The sequence below is a fragment of the Microtus ochrogaster genome, assembly GCF_000317375.1.
Source record: "Microtus ochrogaster isolate Prairie Vole_2 chromosome 6 unlocalized genomic scaffold, MicOch1.0 chr6_random_2, whole genome shotgun sequence".
NCBI lineage: Eukaryota > Metazoa > Chordata > Mammalia > Rodentia > Cricetidae > Microtus > Microtus ochrogaster.
Genome location: NW_004949095.1, coordinates 6,484,312 through 6,495,615, shown reverse-complemented (window position 1 = coordinate 6,495,615; position 11,304 = coordinate 6,484,312). Strand labels below are relative to the sequence as shown.

Below are 11,304 nucleotides of genomic sequence, written 5' to 3'. Positions count from 1 at the left end.
CAGGCTCCAAAGCCACAGAGAAACCCTGTCTCGAAAAACCAAAAAAATAAATAAATAAATAAATAAATAAATAAATAAATAAATAAATAAATAAAATAAAGTTCAATAAAATCAATTATATATTCACTTACCCTCAGAACAAAATAGTCACTGCCTAAGTAAATACCAGAGTGCTGATCATTTTAATTACATGATAGCTCTTTCATGTAGATATTTCTATGAGAGATGAATAAGCCTCACACCATGGGATACAGCATTTTTGGCTGTGGTAGCCAGAACCACAGCACTTGGGAAGATGAAGCAGGCAGATTTCTCTGAGTTTGAAGTCAGCCTGGTATACATGTGCATTCCGGGCCAACCAGAACTACACAATGAAAACTTATCTTTTAAAAAAAAATACAGCATTGCGAAGTCAATTCTTGGTTCATTTAGAGATAGTCTGACATGGTCATGAACAGAGATTTTGGTGTCTGACCAGCTATGCCTGCATGTTGGCTCTGACACAACACGTTATTGGGCAGCTTTCTTGGCTTCTAAGTCCAAGTTCTTCACCAGTAAAAGGTGATTAAACAATGGGTAGACCACAAACAGTTTCTCTGAAGGCTGAACAAATGAATGAATGAATGAATGAATGAATGAATGAATGAATGCAAAGTGCTCAGCCTCTACTATCTCTCTAAATTTTCTGCCAGGTTGTGGACACAGAAAGAGAAGAAATAGCAAATGTGTGGTGTGTGGATAAACTTGATGTCAGGGAGCCAGAATCAGAAGGCCACTAGAGAGCCCCTAAATCAGCAGAGGAGGCAGATCCAGGCACTCTCAGTAAAGGGCCCTTCCTGGGAGGCAGAAAGGCGAATGGAAGCTGACAGACAGTAATTAGAGCTAATTCATGTTTGGGAGGAAAGAACAGCAATGTGGACAATTAAAGTGGCTTTTCCCCATGCCTCAGCAACACTGAAAGCACGCCAGCGGAGGGAGGAGATGTCACCCACCACTTGCTTGCCCTCCCGCAGCGCGACTTGTCTACTAACAGGTACAGCCTCTGGGTGATAGAAAGCCACAGCCGGAAAGGGGCCCAGAAGTTACCGAAACTGGTGGTTTTCGAGTCTTTAAACCACAAAAGTCTTTTCTTAAAAGGAAAATATGAATGAAAAAGAGAAAGCATGCAATTCCTTTGGCTTCTGAAAAAAATGTGGTCCTGGAGGCCAGCAGCTGTGGTCTCCACTTCCCACCCACATCCCCACCACAGCTCCTAAAGCATCATCAGAGAGCCACAGACAGTGACCTTCTCCTCGATTCTACCTTAGACCAAGGTCAGGAAGCAGGGGGCTCCCGTGTCTACAGAGGAAGCGGGCTAAACTAGAACAGAATACAACCAGTTTTCTAACGGCCAGTCAGATCCTCTATCAACAGTTTGCCACTTTCTTGATCCACACGTCAAAAAGGAAAAGGAAACAAACTGCTTCAAGAACCCAGATGGGAGGCTGGTAACCCATGAAGTGGAGCACCAAGAGCCTAAACCCTGCTAATCCTCACCTGAACAGAACAGGGCCTTCATCACTGACGAGAGCTACCAAACAAGGTTGTTCATTTTTTTCTTTTACACACTAAAACAAATTAAGGCAAAAACAAAAACAAAGCAAAAAAAAAAAAAAAAATCCTGAAAGAAAGGCAGGCACCACAGGAAATGCATAGCAGTCTCACGTTCACAGCCCAGGCTGCGTGCAGTTCTGCTGGGGAGGAAGGTTAAGCCACATTAGACTGTGGGGGAACGAAAACACCGAAAATATCCTAACAGGATTAACTGCAGTGACTAAGGCATTGATTAGAGTCTTCTGATACCCAGCATGATTTATGTCCTGAGCCCAGTACCCAGCTCAGATCATCTGCTTAGACCTGGAGGCATCTATATTTGAAAACCAAAGGTCAGGCCAAGTGCTTCCTCCTTGGGACTCTATGTTGCACAGTTCAAGGTTCAAATCAACACACGTAAATTATTTTCTAAAGTACCATGACTTTCCTCCCTTTGAGTCACCAGCGATAGACCGAGCCCTCAAAGTCCAGCATAACCCTGCATCTATGTCGAAAGCCAGAAGACTGGCAGGAATCCAGTCACGCTGAAGCCTATGATGTTCCACTGCTTCGTATGGACATCCCAGCACTCAGGACAGCATTTTCACCTTTTCAGTCCATAAAAGGAGGGTTTATGGTACTCAGAGAGAAGGCTGCCAGATTTGACATAGATTACTTTCCAGCCTTATCTGTCCCACGTTCCTTACTTGCTGCCTCACCTTGTCCAGTTTGAACACAGCGCCGACGTGCGGGTGGATGAGCCCTTGCTGGCAGTACTGCAGAGCTGAGGACATGCTCTTGGAAAACAATGCAAAGTCCTGCTGTTGGTAGCGACCCCAGAATAGGCCTACGGCAGAGATATTCTTCAGGAGCAACAAGTTGGTGGGCAGAGAGGCGATTTTTCCTCCAGCGAATCCCAACACCACAATCCTGCCTTCCCACGCCAGGCTGAGGGAGAGGAGGGAGGGGGGAAGGTTATAAGCAGCAATGGACAGATAGGGCTGGGAAGATGGCTCCGTCAATGGAATGTCTGTAGTGCAAGCATGAGAACCTAAGTTCTGATCCCCCGCATTCACATAGGAAGCCAGGCATGGGGTGGGCACCCATAATAACAGCACTGGCGGTCTCTGCGCAGCCAGACCAACTGAGATGGGAACTGCTGGGTTCAGTGGGAGACCCTGTCTCAAAATATCAGGTGGAGAGCCGGGCAGTGGTGACACATGCCTTTATCCCAGTACTCAGGAGGCAGAGGCAGGCAAATCTCTGTGAGTTCGAGGTCAGCCTGGTCTACAGAGCTAGTTCTAGGACAGCCAGAGCTGCACAGAGAAACCCTGTCAAAAAAAAAAAAAACAATAAGTTGAAGAAAAATAGAGGAAGAAAGAGAAGCAGCGTCTACCTCTGGCCTCCACACAAGCATACATGGACAAGTATACCACCCCAACATGTACATATAAACACATACACACACAAGAGCAATGGACATGCATACCCATTAAAGTGGCTACTATAAAAGAAAAGAATTAATAGCAAGGATCTGGAAAAATTGAGATCCTCATGTCCTGTAGGTGGGATTTATTTCAAAATGCGGAGTAGGGGTACTACTATGAGAAACAAAATGAAGTTTCTCAAAAATTTAAAAATATGTCTCCGGGAGGTGGTGGCGCACACCTTTAATCCCAGCACTAGGGAGGCAGAGGCAGGTGGATCTCTGTGAGTTCGAGGCCAGCCTGATCTACAGAGAAAGTTCCAGGGCAGTCTCCAAAGCTACAGGAGAAACCCTGTCTCAAAAAAAAAAAATTAAAAATACATTCAGTAACTCTATTCTGGTGTATTTTAGAGAACATGAGAAGTCTCTGTGCACACCTATGTCTCCAGAAGCATCATTCCCAAATAGCCAAGGGCTAGAAACAAGCCACGCCTCCTCCCCAGATGGAAGGATAAGGGGTGGCTAGAAACAAGCACACATGCTCACACGTGGAATAGTATTCCACCTCTGCAAGGAAGGAAACCCTGCCACGTGCTGTCACACAGGTCTGGGACAGTGTGCTTTAGAACCGAGGCTGGCTCTTGCGGAACAGTCCTTCTGTACACTGTGAATATGTGTCACTCCAACTAATTTAATAAAAAGCTGAACGGCCAATAGCTAAGCAGGATTTGGGGGCAGAGAATGCTGGGCAAAGAAAGATGGAGTTGCCAGTAAGAGCAAGAAGGAACAAGACATGCAGGAGGACAGGTAAATGCCATGAGTAAAATGAATAAAAACAGGTTAATTTGGCTGGGCAGTAGTAGCACATGCCTTTAATCACAGCATCGGGCAAGAGGCAGAGACAGGTGAATCTCTGTGAGTTCAAGGCCAGCCTGGTCTACAGAGCTAGTTCCAGGACAGGTAGGACTGTTACACAGAGAAATCCTGTCTCAAACTCCCACCACCACCAAAAAAGGGCTAATTTAAGTTATAAGAGATATAAGCCTAAGTTATCGCCCAAGCTTTCATAATTAATATAGATCTCCATGTCATGATTTGGGAGCTGGCAAGAGAGACAGAAAAAGTCCATTTGCAGTCTCTTCAACTATGGAAGGATATTGGGTATCAACAAATGTCTTTCCACAGGTTGTATTTCAAGGCAACTCGACTTGAAGATTTTGAACATAGGCAGCAGGAATAAGACAGATGATGGCATAAGCAGTCAGTGTAAACAAAGATATTTTAGGACTCCTTAAGGCATGGACTTCTTTAGAGGATTCTGAATAATCTATAAAAACTGCCAACTTTTCTTTATCCCATTGTGAAAAGTGCCATAGAGCATACTATACATGAATCATAAAAATAATAACAACTTTGCATGGGCCTTTGATGGAAGAGATGTGCGTGGTTGTTTGGGTTTTGTCCGTTTGGTGGTTGTTGTTTTGCTTTGCTTCTTCAGAAAGGAAATGTAAGCTGTCCTTGAACACAGTTATCAAGGTGGAAGGCAGGAGAGGAGGAGGTGCACTAGGTCTCTGCACCCTCAACTGCTTCTCTAAGCACAGGACCAGCACCCTGAGTGATGCTCCCTTGTCCAGATGCCGGCTTCCCAGCTCAGGGGATTCCTTTGGATTCTTTCCAGTGCTAACTGGATTCCTTCTGTGGCCAAGCTGCTCTCTCTGCTCTTGTTTTTCTACTTCAAAATGAGATAAATGACAAAGCATGGATGTGAAAAACATGAAACCAGGCCAGGTGTGGTGGCTCCTGTGTGCTTGTAATCTCAGCATTCAGGAGGCAGGACACCAGGAGTTCAAGGTCAGCCTTGGCTTCCTGAGTACCTTTCAGGACAACACAGCAAATACCCTGTATGCTTTGTTTTTTGAGGCAGGGTTTCTCTATAGCTTTGGAGCCTGTTCTAGAACTGGCTCTGTAGACCAGGCTGGCCTCAAACACACAGAGATCTGCCTGACTCTGCCTCCCAAGTGCTGAGATTAAAGGCATGCACCATCAACACCCGGCCAAATATCTTGTCTTAAAAATCCCAGGAGAGAGAAATGGAGAGGGTAGGTAGGAGCAGTACTCTCAGAGAACACCAGAGGCCCTCACACAAAGAAGCTGGTAAGAAAGAACAGTCCCACCAAGCCCCCAGTGACACAGTTCATCCGAAAAGTCAAGGAAGCGCACAGCGTGTTGCTGCAGGGCCTGCACCGTCCAAAAAGCTGGGGAATGGGGAACTGCCGCCACAGCAATCCAAGCATCAGAACAATGCTCGCCCCAGAGCCCTGCACCCCTATGTATTTAAAGCAATTAGTGGGGGGCCCAGGGAGTTAGATTTAACACACGGATAATTTCTAAAGTCCTTGGCATTGCCAACTGGAGAGTCTGCAGTCATTTTTTGAATATTTTCCAGCTGGGTATTTTGTTTTTACTATATTTAAGCATTTCCTGATTTTCTCTGCTTCTGTTCCTTGTCACCCACCCACTCAGCTATTCTCGCTGATGCCGATGCCTACAGGAGACGTGAGCAGCGAAGACAGAGAGAAGCCGAGGCAGGAGTCAGAGATGCAGGAAGGCTCTGTGGAGCCCCAGCTCTAGGGCACGTACCTGCTGAGAGACTCTAGGAAGACGTCTCCTCCCACCATGTCGATGGCCACATTCACCCCACCACTGCCCACCAGCTTCTTCACTGCCTCCTTCAGGCTGCCCTGGCTGTAGTTCACACTGAACTGTGCACCCCGCTCCATGGCCAGCTTGCACTTCTCATCGCTTCCAGCGGCAGCTATGACCTGAGGGAAAACACAAGGCTTCCAATGATCCGGATCATGTCATAGGAGGGGTACAGCCTACCAATCTATCCTCAAGCACTTCTCAAGAAACTCCCCCTGCCCAAGCATCAGCCTTGATTCCAACACTGACAGACCTCACGGGCCCCTCTGGGGACCATAAGTTCTGAAGCCCACAGTTTGAAGAACCCCATATGTCTAGTTAGATGGTTTAAAAAGCAATGAAAGTTTTCTCCAACTCCAAATGAAAACCACCATTTAATGAACACCCACCATGAACCACACAGTAAGAATACAAGCTGGACATCACAGCTGGAGTCAAGAAAGCACAATGTAGTAGCGTGTGGCCGGGAAGGAGAGAGGCTCCACACGCACAAACCAGAGACATCCAGTCTAGAGGGTGAACGTAAGTCAGACAGACCAGGGTTCAAATCCTGGCTCTTCTAACCACCAGCTGTGTCACACTGGACAAATTACTTAGAAAGACTAACGACACACTGTGTTAGTATTTTCCCAGGCACTATTCTAAATGTTTCATGTACAGCAGAAATTCATTTATTCATGATAGTTCAATGAAACACACACCATTAGCTCTATGTTATTAATGGAGAAACTGAGGCAAGTTAAGAAAAGTTAAGTATCCAAGGAAGTTCACACAGCTGAGACCCAATCCAGGGAACTCACTTAACTGGGCTGGCACACTTAACCTCCTCATGCCTGACTTCTCTGAGGCTCAGCTACCTCAAACCAGTCAAAGAAAACATACTGCTAAAGGTAAGTGGAACCCATAATACAAACGCCCCAGGGGAGGTAGAAAAGTTGCAGCCAGAGTCAGACATACGCAATAGCTTATTCTATTTAAACTTCAGAGGAAGGTTATGGGACAGGGATAATTACTGCCCGTCCATTACTGCAGAGGTACAGGCTCAGAGAGATTAAGCAATCAAGCCAGGGTCACCCAAGTAGTAGATGGCAGAAGAACACTGCAAGTCAATAGTACTGCCTTCTTCCAAAGTGCATGTTTTTCCTGCTTTGTCATCCTCAGGAAAAATCATGCCTACAGGTTTGTGGCTAGTCCAGGATCTGGGAAACTCCAAAGCTACAAACACCGAAGTGTCGCCAAGAAGAACCTTTTCAGTGAGGACGCCCAGCACGAAGTCCAAGGCAGTGCTCAGAATCTGCACTTGTGTAGCTTGAAAGCATTGGTTGGACTGTTAGTTGGGGGCTTGGGTTGCTTGCCTGGCTTCTTTGAGATGGGCTATTGCTATGCACTGTAGGCTGGATTCTAGCTCTCTGTTCTCCTCCCCCGCTCTTCTGGTTCTGAGAACAATGGTAGTATACCATCACTCCTGGACATAAAGAAACTTAATTTTCTTTCTTTTTTTATGGTGCTGGTAATTGAGCCTGGAGCCTTACACTTGCCAAACAATGAATTGCTCTACCTGCTGAGCCATGCCTTGGTTTTTCTCCATCCTGTCTTGCAAGCACAGGTGTGGAACTCTCTTTGTGATATCTTGACAGCACTGACGAGGGAGGGGGACTTGATTGGGGGAGGGGGAGGGAGATGGGAGGCGGTGGCAGGAAGGAGGCAGAAATCTTTAATAAATAAATAAATAAAAACCAATGTTTAAAAAAAAGACTTTTAGATTTAAGTACTGCAAAGTGTGGATGCTTGGGCAAGGGATATTGCACTTCTTCTTACCCATAAGGAGGCAGTGTAGAGTCCATCACAGTGGTACATGCCTATAAACCCATCTGTCTAGAAGGCTGAAGCCAGCCTAGGTGATGGAGAAAGACACAGTCTCATTGTTACTGCCCCATTCTACTGACCACTTTAACCATTTGTAAACTCATTTCAGCATTACTATGTATGTGTGATGGTTAAGATCTCTTTGAGTTAGATATAGCAGCTTCTTTGTTAATTGATTGCTAAATAAAATCTTTAGTATGTTAAAAAAAAGAATGTGTTACCGGGCAGAGGTGGCTGCGCCTTTATCCCAGCACTCAATGCCAGCCTGGTCTACAGAGTGACGTCCAGGACAGCTAGGGCTACACAAAGAAACCCTGCCTCGAAAACACAAACAAAGCAAAATCGTCCCAGATACTGAAGAATATCAGTGCCCATAAAGGATTCCAAACTCACCCATAACTATTTGGAACTGAAAGCTACTTTTAAGTGCTCCCTAGTACAGCCCTTAAAACAGCTCACAGAGGGCTATGGCAAGCAGACACCAGACCAGAACCAGGTACCTGATCCCATCTACAGACGGTCACGAGGTCCCAGTGAGACCTACAGTGAATTACTTTTCCTCTTGGTGCTTCACTTCCTTGATCTGTGAAGCAGAGATAATAAACACTTAGAGGACTCCTCTCCCAGGGGTGGTGTGAGGATCAAGGTTAAGACGATTGCTTTGGAGGCCCTCTGGACGCAGCATGCAACACGGTGAGCAGAAAGTGTGATCACGTGGCCTGTGCCAAGCAGGGCGCATGCAAACAGTTTTAACCTTTACTTTCATTTATTTCTATTTTAAAGAACTTTCTGCTTCAAAAGAAGATATAGCTCAGATGAATTTTAATATCTGAATTGAAGCAAAGTTTTCTACCGAACCTCTTAGAACTAAATAAATAGTATAATTTTGTCTTCTTAAGAAATGCTAAACAGACATGGAGACTAACCATGATCCCCTCCCTGCCCCCGTAAGAGAGCTAAAAGCCCTTCCTGATAACATGAAATGTGCTAATATTGCACAAGAAACCTCTGAATTCCCAAGGCTGTTCTCAGCTCTCATATCTCCTTCCACAAGTTTCCTAAAGTGAGAAAGGAAAGATGCCACCTGAGGCACCGAATACCATCAACTTCTGTTTCTAGGCACGGTCTCACCATTCCGGCCACATGGGCCTGAGGAGCCTTGCACTCGGTGTATCCAAAACCGCTCTCTATTTCCTCCTGCACGCTCCGTCTCAATAAATGCCAATTCCAAAAGTTAACTTAGTCTTTCTCTTCCCACTCAGTGTCTAACAATAACAGGATTCATTAGAGCCGTGCTGACACACCATACTTCTTATAGGCATGTGCACATGGAATCTCAGTATTCCCAGCAGTTCTAGGGAAGCACTGCTCATAAATGAGGTGATGGATGCTCCTAAGCTGGAAGCAGAGCTGGCATGTGAACCCCCTCCGATACCTTTAAAGTTTTCCTCTGACTAGTAGGATGCGCTCTGGTCTTGGAATTCTCTATTTTTTCCCACTTCAGTGATCTCGACTGCCTTGGTCCAGGTATCATAACCTCTAGCCTAGGCAATGCACCTGCCCTTCTGTCTCCATCACCTGTGACCTTACCTCTATCCCTCATACCACAGCCACAGTGAACTTTAAATGCAAAGACAGTGCAGAGAGTGGTAGTGAGGGCCTGCAATTCCAGCCAAGCTGGAGGATCCCTAGTTGGAAGCCAGTCTAGACCACTCAGCAAAATCTTGCCTCAAACAAAACAAACCGAAAACTAAAAATAATAATGTCATTTTCCTACTTTAAATTCTCAGCAACCCTCCCAACGGTCTCCAATAAACTTTCAAATACTTCAGCTACAAACAAGGCCCTTGTGATCCTATCATACCTGACTAGCGTCACCTTTCACCATTCCCCTGCAGGTCCTTTGTTCCAGAGATAGCACTGGCAGGCAATTCTCTTCTTGCACGGTGCCTCTTTCTTTTTCTGGGTCTTCTACAACATTGTCCGACCACTACAGTAACCTTGACTTGCCCTTGCCTTCTGCTATAACTGATGCCAGTCCTTCAGAGATCACCTGAAATGTCTATTTCCTCATAGAAGTCTTTCTCCGGCCCCTGCAGCCCCAGAGATATCCCCTGTAGAGAACCAGTCAGTCCATCTTCCACTCATCCATCCATTCATTCATTGCTTGATTTAGGAAATAGCTCTTGAGTATATACTATGTTCCAGGTACCATGATAGCTGCTGGGATGAGTCCTGAACCATGAAAACATTTCCCTTGCCCTCATGGGGATTATAGTCCAGGAGAAGGAAAAGACATTGACCCACAATGGGCCACATATGGAGTAATCACACAGTAAGGTATGTATTGAAAAACAGAGGCATAGGGTAGTATGAGATCATACATAAATAGTAGGGAGGGGAGACTGACCTAGCCTGAGGACAGAGATGCTTCCCTGGAAAGGTGACGTGAGTTTAAGCCTGAATAAATGGGTGACAGTTGGGTGCATCTGCAGAGGCCATGGTGGGAGGCAGCCCTTGCCAGGTTCTAGTACCTCAAGGGCCAAGTGGTACACTCTAGGTCTCCTCTTAGTGGGAAAGCACACAGATGGCAATACCATCCTCTAAGTGCTGTGTGTCCCCGGTGCCCTTCCCAGGATACTTGAGAAGTGAATTAATGTCTTTTATGCCTAAACACTGGAGTTAATTTTTAAGGGATACTCTAACACATGCATACCTTGGCCCGGAGAACATTTGTAGCCACATCGATCACAGCAAGGCCTGTGGCTCCAGAGGCTGCCGTTACTAGAACAGTTTCTCTGTGCCGAGGAGAGACGAGTATTACTGCAGGAACCTTCAAAGCTCATGTATGTAAGATCCCAGGAACACAGACGAGGGCATTTTAAAGAGCATTCAAACCATCATGTTACTCTATCCTCCAGCCTGAAGGGGTGGGATATGTACATGACTTCCGGATCAATGCTAACTCTGTCTAGTTCTAAAGATTTTTCCAGGAAGAGGTCTCTCAATCTCTCTGGATAGCCTCTGTCTCACGGCAGTAGCGACTGCTCCTCTGAGCGACCACACTGATGCAGGCCTCATATCATCCTGTAACTATTCTCAACTAAACATGGTCTGATGTTAGAAGGTGGTATGTTGACCGAGTTTTCTGTCCTACCCAGTCCCACACCACCCACAGCCGTTTAGTCCCAAATAATCACACAGAGGTCCACATTAATTATAAACTAATTAGCCCATTAGCTCAGGCTTCTTATTAACTAATTCTTATAACTTACATCAGCCCATAATTCTTGTCTGTGTTAGCCATGTGGCTTGTTACCTTTTTTGGCGAGGCAGTCACTTCTTGTTTGCTCTGTGTCTGGCTTCCTCTATGTCTGGGTGATAACTGCAGACTGAATCTTTCCTCTTCCCAGAATTCTCGTCACCCCGCCTCTACTGCCTACCCGGTCACCCTGCCTATACTTCCTGCCTGTCTACTGGCCAATCAGCATTTATTTAAAATACAGGTGACAAAGTCCAGACCATTGTCCCACCGCAGTGTAGTCATGAACTAGACACTGTTCAACTGAAACTACCAGTTGGAGCAACTCTGAAGGCCAGCTCTGTGAACTGCTTGAGAGCCAGTTTCCCAAATATAAAAGGAAGATTGCAGAACTTTTTTTTTTTTTTTTTTTTTTTTTTATTTTCGAGACAGGATTTCTCCTTAGCTTTTGGTTCCTGTCCTGGAACTAGCTCTT

The 11,304-nt window shown here is 45.7% G+C and overlaps 1 protein-coding gene across 2 annotated transcripts in view; it reads right to left on the bottom strand.

Annotated features, from left to right (window-relative positions):
- The window catches only part of LOC101979326 (quinone oxidoreductase-like protein 2), a 34,642-nt gene that overhangs the window by 15,965 nt on the left and 7,373 nt on the right, over positions 1-11,304 (bottom strand). Inside the window, exons 7-9 of one of the 2 annotated variants that reach the window (XM_005363928.2) lie at positions 10,284-10,365; positions 5,639-5,820; positions 2,292-2,520 (exon numbers count right to left, since the gene is read on the bottom strand). In XM_005363928.2, coding sequence (XP_005363985.1) covers positions 2,292-2,520; positions 5,639-5,820; positions 10,284-10,365 — 493 coding nt within the window. The remainder of the gene's footprint in view (positions 1-2,291; positions 2,521-5,638; positions 5,821-10,283; positions 10,366-11,304) is intronic. The other variant, XM_026787629.1, reaches the window with a different exon arrangement.